Source organism: Jaculus jaculus, chromosome 19 (assembly GCF_020740685.1).
Source record: "Jaculus jaculus isolate mJacJac1 chromosome 19, mJacJac1.mat.Y.cur, whole genome shotgun sequence".
Taxonomy (NCBI): Eukaryota; Metazoa; Chordata; class Mammalia; order Rodentia; family Dipodidae; genus Jaculus; species Jaculus jaculus.
In genome coordinates, this window is record NC_059120.1 from 57047184 (window position 1) to 57062964 (window position 15781).

The 15781-nt window shown below is 50.0% G+C and overlaps 1 protein-coding gene across 3 annotated transcripts; it reads right to left on the minus strand.

Annotated features, from left to right (window-relative positions):
* Positions 1-13590: 13590 nt before the first annotated feature.
* S100a8 (S100 calcium binding protein A8) lies at positions 13591-14603 on the minus strand. 3 transcript variants are annotated; one of them, XM_045138727.1, is made up of 3 exons: positions 14574-14603; positions 13962-14149; positions 13591-13791 (listed from the first exon to the last, which is right to left on the minus strand). In XM_045138727.1, exons 2-3 carry the CDS (start codon positions 14100-14102, stop codon positions 13663-13665), a joined length of 270 nt encoding a protein of 89 aa, XP_044994662.1. In that variant the 5' UTR covers positions 14103-14149; positions 14574-14603; the 3' UTR covers positions 13591-13662. The 3 variants fall into 3 exon arrangements, with proteins under 3 accessions (XP_044994662.1, XP_004667237.1, XP_044994663.1); XM_004667180.2 differs by having other exon boundaries at positions 13962-14123; positions 14574-14593; XM_045138728.1 differs by lacking the exon at positions 14574-14603 and adding an exon at positions 14416-14425 and having other exon boundaries at positions 13962-14123.
* Positions 14604-15781: the final 1178 nt, after the last annotated feature.

Consider the following 15781-nt stretch of genomic DNA (forward strand, 5'->3'; position numbering starts at 1 on the left):
TCTCCATGACCATCTGCTCTGGAAGATGGACGTGTCCTGAGCCCTGAGGTCTGTCTGTCCTGGACCTGCCGCTGAGCCACTGCGTGAACACAGCAGGGACCCTTCCATCCTCTCTGGGTGGGGTGCGTGTGTGTGTGTGTGTGTGTGTGTGTGTGTGTGTGTGTGTGTGTGTGTGTGTGTTGGTCCCCAGGAGCCTGGACTGAAGAGAGAAGTCAAGTGTACTGAGGAGGGGAGATCTTTGGAGAATCTAGATGTACTTTATGCCCAAGAGAAGAAGAGGTGCTCAGCTACCTGGGAAGTTAGGAGAAGCAAACTCCTCTTTCTGATTAAAAAATAATAATAATAACACTCTCCTGGTGTGGTGGCACACACCTTCAATCCCAGCACTCAGGAAGCAGAGGTAGGAGGATTGCCTTGAGCTCAAGGCCTCCCTGAGACTACATAGTGAATTCCAGGTCAGCCTGAGCTAGAGTGAGACCCTACCTCAAAAAAATAAAATAAAAACACCACTCAACTGGCTGGGGACATGGCTTAGCAGTTAAGGCACTTGCTTGCCAAGCCTAAGAACTCAGGTTCAGTTCCCCAGTACCCACGTATGCCAGATGTACACGGTGGCATATGAATCTGGAGTTCGCCTGCAGTGGCTACAGGTCCTGGCACGCCCATTCTCTCTCTTTCTCCAATAACTAAATAAATAAAATATTTTTTTAAAAATACCACCCAAAATATCTGACTTAAAAAAAGACTCATTTCTAACCACTGAACTTCTTTTCTTTTTTTTTTCTTTTTTTTTTAAGATTTTTATTTATTTATTTGAGAGTGACAGAGAGAGAAAGAGGCAGATAGAGAGTGAGAGAGAGAATTGGCACGCCAGGGCTTCCAGCCACTGCAAACGAACTCCAGACGCGTGCACCCCCTTGTGCATCTGGCTAACGTGGGTCCTGGGGAATAGCCTCGAACCGGGGTCCTTAGGCTTCACAGGCAAGCGCTTAACCGCTAAGCCATCTCTCCAGCCCTGAACTTCTTTTCTTTTTAAAGTCTTTTTTTAAAATATTTTATTTATTTATTAGAGTCAGAGAGAGTGAAAGAGAGATAGAGTGAGAGTGAGAATGGGCGCTCCAAGGGCTTCCAACCACTGCAGATGAACTCCAGATGAGTGCGCCCCCTTGTGCAGCTGGCTAACGTGGGTCCTGGGGAACTGAACCTGGGTCTCCAGCTTTGCAGGCAAGCGCCTTCACGGCTAAGCCATCCCTGCAAGCCTGGACTTCTTGTTTGTAGTAGCCATGAACATGCAAACGTGCAAGGAGCGGTCGCTCTGATTGGCAGCCAGTTCCATTACCAGCAACACATTAGTGAAAATGGTCAGTAGGCAGTCTGCTGAGGGTGGACATTGGGACCTACATAAGTATGGGAGTCTCATTACAGAATAGGGAGTGGGAAGGACGTAAAGGGAAGCCTATGAGTAAACAGCTTTGTTGAAGGATGTCTTCGCCCATCTCTCAGTGTGTGCCCTTCGAAGTCAGGATCACGGACACGCTGCAAATCAGAGACAAGGATAAATTGGTTTGGAGAGGCACTGCCATGTCCTTAGTACAATGTTCTCTTATATGTAGTCCAAGGGTGAGCATCTGGCCCCCAAAGTGGCTTAGGCAAAAAAAAAAAAAAAGATGGGCAAGTTTCTAGGTTCACCAAGCCACATCTGTCTTAGGCCACACTCCAAACCAAGGTGTGCCATGCACGGAAAGATAACTCAGGAATGCATGAAAGAAGACAGCTGCTGATTCTGCCCCTCACCTGCGCACCGGTGGTAACCGTGGTGGCGTGCGCGGGCGCCTGGGTGTGAGGTCAGGGGACAGAGTCTTCCTGGGCCTGTGATGCCTCTTGGAATTCACTGTTGGACTTGTTATTCACAGATCTTGGGGGGGCAGGGGGAGGAAGATTTACTATAATACTAGTCCTTGATCCCACCCAGAGGAACGATGGGGAAGGCAGCCCCGAGGGCGCTGTGGAATTTCACTGTAAGTGACGGGTGGGGGGGAGGCGCTGGGCACTGGCTGCGAAGAGCTGGGTCAATACAGAGCTGCTGACAGCTGAATGCTGAGCTCAGGGTTGGCCAGGGAGGTGGCCTGGATGGCTCTGAAAGCCTGAGAAGGAGGAGGAGGAAGAGGGGAAGGAGGAACGGGAGGAGCAGACAGCACCTCGCCTGTGACAGGAACCATTGAGAGAGCTTGCACTCAGAGCAAGGTAACTTGATCCCCTTTACCTCCAGCTGCAAAAGAAGAACAAGGTGGGGTGGAGTTGAGAAATCAGTGGTCCGGCAGGAAACCTTGGGTAATGTTCCAGTCACAAAGGAGATCTTGGCTCATCTGTTGAGGCAGATCCGGCCACTGAGATTTCCGGGACATTTTCTGAAATTTTGCTTCTTCATCCAAGTCCTCTGCCCCAATGTTCCTGACTTTAGCCAAGTCCCAAGTGATTATGGCAGGTGTCCTTAAGGGCATGGAGATGGCCTAAAATTGGGGCGATGGCTGTCCAGCAGAAGAGCTTGTACCTGTGGGGAGGATTACTGGACACAGTCCACTTGGGAAACAAGCCATTTTAGTGGGTCTAGATAGATTCCAGCCTACCTTCTGGCCTCTTGATTGGGGGAATTCATTCCAAATTCAAAAAGGCTAAAGAAGGAAGGAAAGGGGCTGGAGGGATGGCTTAGCAGTTAAGGTTCTTGCCTGCAAAGCCTAAGGACCCAGGTTCAATTCCCCAGTACCCATGTAAGCCAGATGTACAAGATGGGGCATGCGTCAGGAGTTTGTCTGTAGTGGCTGGAGACTCTGGTGCACCCATTCCCACCCCACCCCCTCTCTCTCTCTTTCTCTGCCTCATCCTCCAGCCGCATGGGCCACCTTGTGTATCTGACTCAAGTGGGTTCTGGGGGAATCAAACCTAGGTCCTTAGACTTCGCAGGCAAGAGTCTTAACTGCTAAGCCATCCCTCCAGCCCTTATTAATGAATTTAAACAAAGATTTTGATATAGGTCAACTATGTTTGGTGACAGTTTTTGCTCTGTGAAACTGTGGTAATGTTTCACACTTACTTTTCATAACAACCCTAGGTGAGAGGTAAATCCAGTCTCTACTTTGCATACACAGAGAATCAGAGAGGCTTAGAAACTTGTAAACGTTTTCTAGTCTGGAGAACGGCAGAGCTGGAATTAGGCCCAATGACTCCCGCAGGCAGAAAGCCTGCCAAGACGTTCTGGGCTCTCTTCCAGCCAGGTTTCTGTCCTGGGCGACAGGGCCAGGCCTTCCTCCCTCCACTGGTCTTTCCAGCCCTTTTCTCCAGCAGGCGCCAATGAACTTGTCTCTGAGGCCCTTTTTTCTGCCTATGACTCTACCAGACATGCCTGAGAACCTAAAATCTTAGTGAGTCTTTCCTGGTGTGAGTAATCCTCCAGGCAAGGATTATCTTCCCACACCTATGATAAGATGCTTGTAATTTTGATTTCCCCATTCTCTCCCTGGACCAGAGAGATGGCTTAGTGGCTAAGGCATTTGCCTACAAAGCCAAAGGACCCAGATTCAATTCCCCAGGACCCACGTAAGCCAGATGCACAAGGAGGCGCACGTGTGTGGAGTTTGTTTGCAGTGGCTGGAGGCCCTGGAGAGCCCATTCTTTCTATCTGCCTCTTTCTGTCTATCTCTTAGATAGGTAGATAAATAAATAAATATGTTTCTTTTTTGACGTTTGCTGAAGGAGCTGGGGAGGTGGCTCATTGGTTAAAGGTACTTGCTTGAAAAGCCAGCTGGCCTGGGTTCGGTTCCTCAGCGCACACACAAAAAGCTGGATGCAAAGTGATGCCTGCAGCCGTGATCCCAGTGCGACCGTGAAAATGGGAGGTGGAGCCAGGAGAAGCCGAAGCTCGCGGGCTAGGAGCTCTGATGCGGTCTGTTTGCGGCAACAAGAGACTCTGTGTCAAAGCAGGTTGAGCGCAGGCCCCTCAAACTTGTGTGCTGACCTCCATACGTGCACATGCCCATGTGTGCGCGTGCGCATCCAAACACGCATCCACAAATAAAAAATAAACAAGCAACTTACTGAGAAGCAGTGCACAACAGCTACATACATCCCACTTTTTTTTTTTTTTCTTTTGAGGCAGGGTCTCACTCTAGCCCTGTCTGGTCTTGAACTCATGACAATCCTCCTACCTCGGCCTCCCAAGTCTGGAATTAAAAGGGTGCACCACCACACCTGGCTTAAAAATATATATTTTAATATTTTTATTTATCTATTTGTAAAGAGAGAGAGAGAGGGAAAGAGAAAGAAAGAGAGAGAAAGAAATAGAGAGAGAGAGAAAGGGCATGCCACAGCCTCTAGCTATTGTAGATGAACTCCAGACAGATGTGCCACTTCGTGCATCTGGCTTTACATGTGTACTGGGGAATTGAAGCCATGTCATTAGGCTTTACCAGCAAATGCCTTAACCACTGAGCAATCTCTCCAGCCCCTTAAAAACATTTTTCTTGGGCTGGAGAGATGGCTTAGCAGTTTAGGCATTTGCCTGCAAAGCCAAAAGATCCTAGTTCGATTCCCCAGGACCCACATAAGCCAGAGGCACAAGAGGGCACATGTATCTGGAGTTCTTTTGCAGTGGCTGTAGGCCTTGGCATGCCCATTCCCTCTCTCTCTCCTCTCTCTCTCTCTCTCTTTTTCTCTCTCTCTCACTCACTCTTTCTATCTCTCAAATAAACAAATAAATAAAGTATGTTAAAAAAAAAAAAAGTTTTCCTTTAGCTGGGTGTGGTTGCGCACACCTTTAATCCTAGCACTTGGGAGGCAGAGGAGGAGAATCCTCATGAGTTCGAGGCCACCCTGAGACTACAAGTGATTTCAGGTCAGCCTGAGCTAAAATGAGACCCTACCTTGAAAAAAAAAATTTTTTTTTAATTTATTTATAAAGGAGAGAGACAGAGAGAGAGAATAAATGGCTGTGCCAGGGCCTTTTGCCACTATAAACAAACTCCAGATGCATGCACCACTTTGCGAATCTGGCTTTATGTGGGTACTGGGGAATTGAGCCCTGGGCCATCAAGCTTTGCAAGCACTGAGCCATTGCTTCAGCGCCACAGCTCACACTGAGGGACTGACCTGCACGCTCTGTGATGTTTTCAAACAGCAAGTCTCCTAATCCCTGTCAAATGGCACCGTCTGCATTTTCTGGCCATCCTCACCTTTTACTATTACACACGGAAGCTGAACCTCTTGTTTTGTGAAGCTGCACCTGGCCAGATACGACCCTATTTACTTTGTGAAGGTATTTCCCTCCTTAACACCACAGTACGGCGTTTCATCAGGGAGGCTAGGAGACCACAGATCCATGAGTGAGGAAGAGCTCAGAACAAGAATGAAGAAAAGGTAGGGGGAGAAGGAGAGAGGGAAGCCAAGAAGGAAAAGGGGAGAGAGGCAGGGAAGGTGAGAGGAACATTGAGGTGCAGCTGCCTCAGGCTACAGGGCCAACCCATTCCTGTCCATGCAAATCCGGCTTCCTCGGCTCCCAATTGCAGATCATGGCACTAATTCCCTCGCCCACTGTAAAGTCTGTCCATGACAATTCCAGATATGCAGGCAAAAATTAAAAAATAAAAAAAAAAATTAGGAGGGCTGGAGAGATGGCTTAATGGTTAAGGCGCTTGTCTGTGAAGCCTAAGGACCCACATTTGACCCTCCGGGCTCCACATAAGTGAGACGCGCAAGGTGACACGGGCTCGCAAGGTTGCACACGCATCTGGGGTTTGACCTCAGTGGCGGGAGGCGCTGGCCCACCACTTCTTCCTCTGTCATTAAAAAAAAAAAAATGCAAAAAAAAAATTAGGAGAACTCAGTAAAAAAATAAAAAATAGAAAACTTGTGAGAAGCCAATGGTCTTTTTTGCTGAGGTTCATTTTTCTATCTTTTGAGGGGGTATATCAGAAGATGGGGCGGGCTCCCAGGGAGGCAGGGAAGTTGACCTAAGTCTTAAAAGTAGTAAGTATGAGCCCCAAGAGACTTGAGCAATCAAGTTGTGACCTTCTTGTTGCTTCCTTGACAATCAGAATGTCAAAACTTGGGACACAGGGCTTTCTAAAATGTAAATTTCAGGCAATTTCTGAGAGGAGGTAAGGCTCTGAGGTTGGTTTGCTTCAGAGCAGGGCCTGCGCCACGGTTATGTAAGATTGCCCCACTGGGCTGATGAAAACAGGACCCTCTTCCTAGCAATGTCTTGGCAAACAGCCCCACATTACAGCGCTTTGTTTATCCCCTATGAGGCTTCAGGTGTGCCTTGCCTAACTGAGGTGGAGCCTAGAAGAGTCTGAGATCCTGGCCAAATTTACGCATCCTGAGAAGCACTAGGGTAGTTTGCTATGGTGCTTTTGTGACAGACCCCCCAAGAGGCCCGTGGTCTGCCCTCACGCCCAGCGCATGCCATCACCTCAGGCAGAGACTTGTTCAGTGAGATACAATTCTCCCCAAACCATTCACCACGTCTGCGCCTTGTTCCTCTCAGTGAGAGGTGAACTCCAAGGTCCAATATTTGCCCTTTCTTTCATTTAAAAAAAAAAGTTATTTATTTATCTGCAAGGGCAGTGGGGGGAGAGAGAGAGAGAGAGAGAGAAAGAGCATAGGCCTGCAGGTCCAATGGCCACTGCAAACAAAGTCCAGACGCAGTCGCCACTTCGTGCACCTGGCTCTATGTGGGTGCTGGGGAGTCGAGCCCTGGCTGTCAAAGCTTTGCAAGCTTTTTAACCGCTGAGCCCTCTGTCCAGCCCCCGCATCGGCCCTTTCGCCTCTCTGCCCGTGCTTCTTACATTCTCATCCAGCTCTGGGCCGGCCACTTACAGGCCTGGGCCCAACCGCTTCTCGGAGGCACCTTCTTTTTTTTTTTAATTTATTTATTTATTTGAGAGCGACAGACACAGAGAGAAAGACAGATAGAGGGAGAGAGAGAGAATGGACGCGCCAGGGCTTCCAGCCTCTGCAAACGAACTCCAGACGCATGCGCCCCCTTGTGCATCTGGCTAACGTGGGACCTGGGGAACCGAGCCTCGAACTGGGGTCCTTAGGCTTCACAGGCAAGCGCTTAACCGCTAAGCCATCTCTCCAGCCCCTCTGAGGCACCTTCTTGTCTGTGCAGGGACGTCTGCGGCTCTCGGTCCCCACGTGATCTGATGCTCAATCTGTCTAGCCAGGCTCCGTGGTTTGTATCTATAAATCCCAGCATGCAGCAGACTGAGGCAAGAGAACCACAGAACATCTGAGGCTAGCTTGGGTGACATGGCAAGGCCCTGCATCAAATATTGAAAAAAAAAAAAAAAGTAGAAGAAAGATAGAAAGAAATGAAAAAAAAAAAATATTTAAACACTCCCTCAAACTCATTCAGAAGTTCAGAAGTGAATCAGGACCAACCACACCACAGGTTACATTGCAGGGATTTGTTTGTTTGTTTGTTTGTTTGTTTGTTTGTTTGTTTGTTTGTTTGTTTCAAGGAAGGGTCTCACTCTAGCTTAGGCTGACCTGGAATTCACTTTGGAGTCTCAGGGTGGCCTTGAACTCTTGGCAATCCTCCTACCTCTGCCTCCCGAGTGCTGGGATTAAAGGCGTGCGCCACCACACCCGGCTATATTTCAGTATTTTAAGTGTCATGGTAAAATTCTTTTTTGCTTTTTTAAGTAGAAACTGTGTATTGATCCATCATGGGTTGGTACCATTATTTCCCTCCTCCCTGCCCTGATTCCACTGAGGGCCTCCTGAGTGGGATTGCTGATATTCACCAGGGGCTGCGGGTTGCGAGTTGCGAGAGCAGCAGTCAGCCAGGGTGGGGGAGGGGAGGGCAGTGCCTCTGGACGTCCCCTCCCACCCTGTGGCTCTTACATTCTTTCTGCCCCCACTTCTTGAGCCATGGCAGGCGTGTTTTAAGTCTACTTTAGTGCTGAGCTCTCAGCAGCTTCTGGGTTTCTGCTTTGGTGCATTTTGAGTCTCCTCAGTGTCCGTCTCCATCACCCTGGGGCAGGGGGTCCGGCTCGCCGTGGAAGCAGCGCTCTTGCTCATCTCTCCAGTTCCTCTGCGGTTTCGCCTGGGCCCCCGGCTGCTGTGCGAGCGGCTGGTTCATCTGCTGACAGGGAGTCAGCCATCTATTCTTGTCTTGTTGGTTCTCGCTTTCTGAAAAAGGAAAACCAGATTCACCAATGGAGAGTGAGATCAGGACAGGTTAAGGGGATCAGCACTGTTCATCTGGAGAGATTTTTGATGGGTGTAATCTCACTTTTGGCCAAAGACTAGTGGGAGCTTCTCACTGGAGTCTACCATGCTGGTTTCTATAGCATGCTGACTTGGTTCCAAGTTCCAGCTGTGGGTTCCTTTCCACTGAGCTGAGCTCATAACCAATCAGAGAGCCCTTGGTTACCCACATCGGCTGTGTGCCACTATGGCACAGGTGTGTGCATACTGCCAGGCTGGTAGCTTCATACAGCAGGGCCCCTTGCTTCTCATAATGTTGTTGGCGGTTTTCATGTAGCGCTTGCCAGCACTGTATTGGCTAACCATCTGGCAACGGGCTTCCTTCAAGATTCAACCAGATCTCTAGATGCGCTGCCTTGGCCGCGTGTGGTGTCTTCAGCAATCGGGTCTTACCTTTCACCGTATGCAGGTAATAAAGTGCTTTGGCAGAAGCCTGCTTTGTTTTGGGGGCCTCGTAGGTCTCTGGGATCAACAGGTCCACATGGGGTGTGACCAACTTCTGGTAGTGGGAGTTACAAGGCAAGGCCAAACACTTCAGCTGTAGGTGTCACCGCACCCTCTCCAGGGCCCTTCTGACCGCATGATCCCTCCGTGCTCCTGTGAAGTGTTGTTTCTTGTAATCTACTACCCAGGAGGAAGGTTTCTATGGTACCAATTCATTTTGGATTTAGCTTTGTGTATATCTCCCTCTCAGGTATTTGGTTATTTTGTGGCTATTGAAAAAAGGACAGCCTGGCTGACTTCTTTTTCTGCGTATTTGTCATTTGTCGAACTCTTTATGCACATGTGTGACCCTGTGCCTCTGGTTTAGATGGATTCTGGGCAGTGGAGCCTGGGTCCTTAGGCTTTTCAGCTAAGCATCTTAACCACTAAGCCATCTCTCCAGCCCAGAATAACATCTTTTTAAAAAGAAATAAAAATTATTTACTTATTTGAGAGAGAGAGAGAATGGGAGCACCAGGGCATCCAGCTACTGCAAATGAACTCCAGACACATGCGCCTCCTTGTGCATCTGGCTTATGTGGGCCCTGGAGAATCCAACCGGCATCCTTTGACTTTGCAGGCAAACGCCTTAACCGCTAAGCCAACTCTAAAGCCCCCAGAATAACATTCTCAATTGCTGGCCCATGGGATCCTGTGCTCTGATTGTCTGTGACTTCTCTAATTTCCCAGACATTCTGCCTGTGGGTTTTCCCAAGGGTCTGGTCATCTGAGAAGGCCAGAGACAAACGGGCTTCTTGCACCAGAGCTTAACCTCTGAATGAGATTTCCAAGATGTGGCTTGGAAGCTGGGGAGATGACCCAGTGGTTGAAGGCTCTTGCTTCCTGGTTGCAGCTTGGGGACACTCGTTACTCTCTTCACTTGAGTACTAGTGACGGGAAAACTGGGCGTGGAGGCGTCTCCCGAATCACTAAGCCAGGCGAGCTCACTCGGTCAGTCTATAGTTTTCTGAAATGCAGCATAAGGCGAATGCTTCATTTCAGTTCTTATTTGTTTGTTTGTTTGGACGTGACCACGCACACATGCCGCAGCCTACGCGTGGAGGAGGTCAGAGGACAACTTGCAGGTGTCTGTGCTCTGACCGCCAGACTGGGAAAGAATGTCAGGCTAGCCGGCCCCGTGAGCTCCAGATTCCCCTGGTCGGCCTCCTATTACCAAAGGAGCATCAAGATCACAGGTGTAAAAATGGCCTGGATATCCATGGCCTCACAGTGCCTGACACTACCTGCATAAGACCATCATAAGAGGAGGAAAAGATTATGACATCAAAAGCAAAAGAGAGACTGATTGATATGGGAAGGAGATGTGATGGAGAATGGAGTTTCAAAGAGGTAAGTGGGGGGGAGGGAGGGTATTACCATGGGGTATTTTTTATAATAATGGAAGTTGTTAATAAATTTTTTTTTAAATCACAGGAAAAACCAAAACCAACCAACAAACAATAATAATAATAATAATAAAACAATTTTCTTTTAAAGGTCTCACAAGCTGGGCGTGGTGACACATACTTTTAATACCAGCCCTTGGGAGGCCAAGATAGGACAAAAAATAAATAAATAAATAAATAGAAGATCACAGGTGTACATGCCTCCTTGCCTCTGGCTTTATCTTGGTGCTGGGGAAATTGAACCTGGGTTGGCAGAGCTTTGTAAACCAGTGACTAGACCTGCTGAGCCATCTTCCCAGTGAATGCTCCATTCTGAGTGTACGCACAGGGCATTCCTCCATAGTCCCACCACGTTCTCAAAAGGGGCCAGGACCTCAGAAAAGGGCAAGAGCACTTGGCCTAGGCGTTGGGTCTTAGTACTGAAAAGCGGACTGCTGTTCTGGGGCTGTTCCAAGTAGGCGAGTGAAGTCTTTGTGGAACTGTCTTGTCAAGCGCAGGATCAGTTCCTACCCTGTGGCCCAGAGCTCTCCATGACCATCTGCTCTGGAAGATGGACGTGTCCTGAGCCCTGAGGCACACGCTGACCTGAGGTCTGTCTGTCCTGGACCTGCCGCTGAGCCACTGCGTGAACACAGCAGGGACCCTCCCATCCTCTCTGGGTGGGGTGCGTGTGCGTGCGTGCGTGCGTGTTGGTCCCCAGGAGCCTGGACTGAAGAGAGAAGTCAAGTGTAGTGAGAATGGGAGTTCTTTGGAGAATCTAGATATGTTTTATGCCCAAGAGAAGAAGGAAGTTAGGAGAAGCAAACTTCTCTCTAATAATAATAAAAAAAAAACACTCTTCAGGTGTGGTGGCGCACACCTTTAATCCCAGCACTCAGGAAGCAGAGGTAGGAGGATTGCTTGAGCTCAAGGCTTCCCTGAGGTGACATAGTGAATTCCAGGTCAACCTGAGCTAGAGTGAGACCCTACCTCAAAAAATATTTAAAAATACCACTCAACTGGCTGGGGACATGGCTTAGCAGTTAAGGCATTTGCTTGCAAAGCCTAAGAACTCAGGTTCAATTCCCCAGTACCCATGTATGCCAGATGTACAAGGTAGCATATGAATCTGGAGTTCGCCTGCAATGGCTAGAGGTCCTGGCACACCCATTCTCTCCCTCTCTCCGATAAATAAACAAAATATTTTTAAAATGCCACCCAAAATATCTGGCTTCAAAAAAAAAAGACTCATTTCTGACCACTGGACTCCTTTTCTTTTTTTTTTTTTTTAATTTATTTATTAGAGTCAGAGAGAGGGAGAGAGAGAGAATGAGAGAGAGAGTGTGTGTGAGAATGGTCACTCCAGGGCTTCCAACCACTGCAGATGAACTCCAAACCACTGCGCCCCCTTGTGCATCTGGCTAACGTGGGTCCTGGGGAACTGAACCTGGGTCCTCTGGCTTTGCAGGCAAGCGCCTTAACCGCTAAGCCATCTCTCCAGCCCCCAGAATAACAATCTTAATTGCTGGCCCATGGGATCCTGTGCTCTGGCCATCTGTGACTTCTCTAATTTCCCAGTCATTCTGCCTATAGATTTTCCCAAGGGTCTGGTCATCTGAGAAGGCCAGAGACAAACGGGCTGCTTGCACCAGAGCTTAACCTCTGAATGAGATTTCCAAGATGTGGCTTGGGGGCTGGGGAGATGGCCCAGTGGTTGAAGGCACTTGCTTCCTGGTTGCAGCTTGGGGACACTCGTTACTCTCTTCACTTGAGTACTAGTGACGGGAAAACTGGGCGTGGAGGCGTCTCCCGAATCACTAAGCCAGGCGAGCTCACTCGGTCAGTCTGTATTTTTCTGAAATGGAGCGTAAGGTGAATGCTACATTTCAGATCTTTTTTTTTTTTTTTTTTTTTTTTGTCTCTTTGGACGTGCCCACACACACATGCCGCAGGTCAGAGGACAACTTGCAGGTGTCTGTGCTCTGACTTCCTGACTGCGAAAGAATGTCAGGCTAGCCGGCCCCGTGAGCTCCAGACTGTCAAGGGCAGGATCAGTTCCTACCCTGTGGCCCAAAGCTCTCCATGACCATCTGTTCTGGAAGATGGACGCATCCTGAGCACTGAGGCACACGCTGACCTGAGGTCTGTCTGTCCTGGACCTGCCGCTGAGCCACTGCGTGAACACAGCAGGGACCCTCCCATCCTTTCTGGGTGGGGTGTGTGTGTGCGTGCGTGCGTGCGTGCGTGCGTGCGTGTGTGTGTGTGTGTGTGTGTGTGTGTTGGTCTCCAGGAGCCTGGACTGAAGAGAGAAGTCAAGTGTAGTGAGGAGGGGAGATCTTTGGAGAATCTAGATGTACTTTATGCCCAAGAGAAGAAGAAGAGGTGCTCAGCTACCTGGGAAGTTAGGAGAAGCAAACTCCTCTTTCTGACAATAAAAAAAAACCACTCTCCAGGTGTGGTGGCGCACACCTTTAATCCCAGCACTCTGAGTGAGGCAGAGGTAGGAGGATTGCTTGAGCTCAAGGCCACCCTAGACAGTTCGATTGCAGTGGCTGGAGGCCCTGGCCCACCAATTCTCTCTCTCTCTCGCTTGCTCTCACTCTCTCTCATGAAAAGAAAGAGTGCTGTTCTCTGAGTTAACCCTTGTTAATGTATTGACCGAGCTGCACATTCCTGCGTTAATTGAGTTGGGAAGTTGAAAAGGAAAGAAAGAGAAAACTTCCTAAATCACTACGGTCAAACTGAAGACGTGGAACCAGGAGGCTTTCAGTTCTCTCGGGATGGCTTAAAGTGGGACACACCTGCCACACCACCCAGAATCAGTCAGTCAGTCAGTCTGTCTCTCTCTCTCTCTCTCTCTCTCTCTCTCTCTCTCTCTCCTTCTTTCCTCTTTCCCCCCTTCTCTTTCACCCACACACTAGTATGGAATTATCTCCGTAATTTCCTAACAACCTCATCTCAGTCATTTAGTTAGAGATTAATTAATCTTAAGACATAATATCAGTTTTCCCAACATCACCTTGGCCCCATATTGCCCCCTGGGGACCTAATAGAACTATCAGATCCAGCGTTGTGGATGACTTAATCTTCAATTCCTAAGACCACTGACTGCAAACCTCAGAGGACGGGAGAGACCCAGCGTAGCTTGGGGGGCCAGGCATCGGTAACACCCTGAAGGGCTGTGGACCGAGAGGAACAGACAGCTCAGGGTTTCTTCTCCCATTCTGGTTTTTTTTTTTTTTTTTTTTTTTGCCAATTCTACCCAGTTTTGTGCCTCCCCGCCCCCAGCACACACACACACACACACACACACACACACACACACACACACCCTTCCCCTTCCCCCAAGCCCTACCCGTCCAAGCTAATTCAGGTTTGTCAGCAACTCGGGCTGATCCAAGTCTACCCCCAGGCACCCTGTCGCACTGAGATAAAAACAAGTGACTCAGAGAGATCTGAGGTAACCACGACTTTATTATTGTGCAGGTCACATCTCGGGGGCCCAGCCCCAGGCCCAGAAGCCCGGTTACTTCTTGTGGCTCTCTCTGTGGGCTATCACTCCCATCTTTGTCACAAACAGAAGGAACTCCTCAAAGTTAATTGCATTGTCTTCGTTGAAGTCCAGCTCTCTGAACCAGGTGTCGACATCCTTTTTCTGTGAAAATGAAAGGTGGGGGGGGGAGAAGGAGGATTGTAAAGATCTCGGGGGTGGGGGGGGGTAAACTGAGGCATGGCTGTTGACAGAAGAAAAGTGTGGAGGGCCTAGAGCGACCCCAGCACCATCAGAGCTGGCCCCGAAGCCAGCCAGAGCCAAGCTCTCCTCACCTTCATGTACTGAGGACACTCGGCGGAGAGCAGCTTCTTCATGTCATCCTTGTAGAGGGCGTGGTAATTCCCCTTCACCAGCGAGTACTTGTGGAAGACTTCAGTGATGGCATTCAAACTCTTCTCCAGCTCCGTCAGCATGGCGCCCGAGGGTTTGTTCACCTAGAAAGGAAGAGCCACACGGGGGGCTAACGGGTAGAGGTGCCACCATTACTTTCGGCAGAAATGAATCTGACGGGATACCCAGAGGCTTCCGCGCCCCAAGCAGCGGCTCTAGCCTGGCCCGTGCCCGTCTAAATAACCAAGCCCAGCTGACGTCTGTGGTGGGAGGGGGTGTCACAGGTGAGAGGGTCCCGTCCACACACACACACACACACACACGCAGACACACACACACCTGGACCACCACCCCCCGCGTGTCCTCACTGAGCGGCGGTGCCAAGGGGCCCCACACCTTCCTCGTCTTTGTCCCTTGTTCCCCATCCCCAAGCACTGGATCTGGGCTGCAGGCTTCCCCGAGCTTCCCAGCTTCTCCCAGAGAAGGCGAGCCCACCTCCAGCCCTCCCCGAGGGAAGCCTAAAGCGAAAGGTACAGCCGCACAGAGCCACTTACCAGACGTCCCTAAAGCAAAGTCGACAGAGCTCCCAAGAGGCTGTCAGCCTGCTTTTTATAGCGGAAGACTTGGCCATCTGCCCGGAGACCTGGGCCATCCAGAAATGGCAATCCGAGAGTTGCACAGCCTCTGGTTTCCCAACTGGGCGCATGTGGCAATCGCTAGGCACAGTGGGCATTCTGAGGTGTGAGGAAGTGTGGGGCAAACAAGGACTGGGCAGCAGTGTCCCTCAGGAGGAACCGAATGGGGGGTCACAGCTAGCATTCTTTTCCCGGACCAATGGCACCCTGTACTGCTCTCCAGATGGATGTCCACTCCCGAGCCCCCTCCTCTCTCATCGTTGCTGACCCAGTGCCTGGCTGGCCGGTCTACAAGTCTCTGAAGTTGAACTGACAAAATGCTGCATTGTGTGTGTCCACATAGAACATTCCTCCTCGGCTTTGCCACATTCTCAGAAGGGTCAAAAGCCGGGCGTGGTGGCGCACACCTTTCATCCCAGCAATCGGGAGGCAGAGGTAGGAGGATCACCGTGAGTTCGAGGCCACCCTGAGACTACAGAGTGAATTCCAGGTCAGCCTGGGCTACAGCGAGACCCTACCTCAAAAAAAACAAAAATCAAAAACAAACAAAAGAAAAGGTCAGAGACACTTTTGCACTGGGGCTGTTGTACTTTGGATGTGTGGATGGGTAGTCTTTGTGGGAACCTGGGTTGCCAAGAGCAAAACCAGTTCCTACCCTGCTGCCCACAGCCCTGGGTGACCATCCACTCTGGACGCTGAACGTGCCCTGAGCCCTGAGGAAGATGCTGGCCTGAAGTCTGTCTGCCCTGCAACCCGCCACTGGGCCACTGCATGAACACAGCAGGGCAGAGACACTTGGCGCTCTCTTATGCGTTCGTGGGTCCCCAAGAGCCTGGGCTAAAGAGAGGAGTCAACTCTGGGTGGTGAGAGGAAGAATTCATGGGAGAATCCAGATGTGCCTCATGCCCAACAGAAAACTGCCAGTTACTCAGGAGCTTGGCAGGAGCAAACCCCTGTCCCCAGCAAAATGCCACTCTGGGGGCTGGAGAGATGGTTTAGAGGTTAAGGTGCTTGTCTGCAAAGCCTAAGGACCAAAGTTCAGAACCCACATAAGCCAGACATACAAGGTGATGCGTGCACATTAGGTAGCGCGTGTGTCTGGAGTTCAAGTGCAGCGGCCGAGGCCC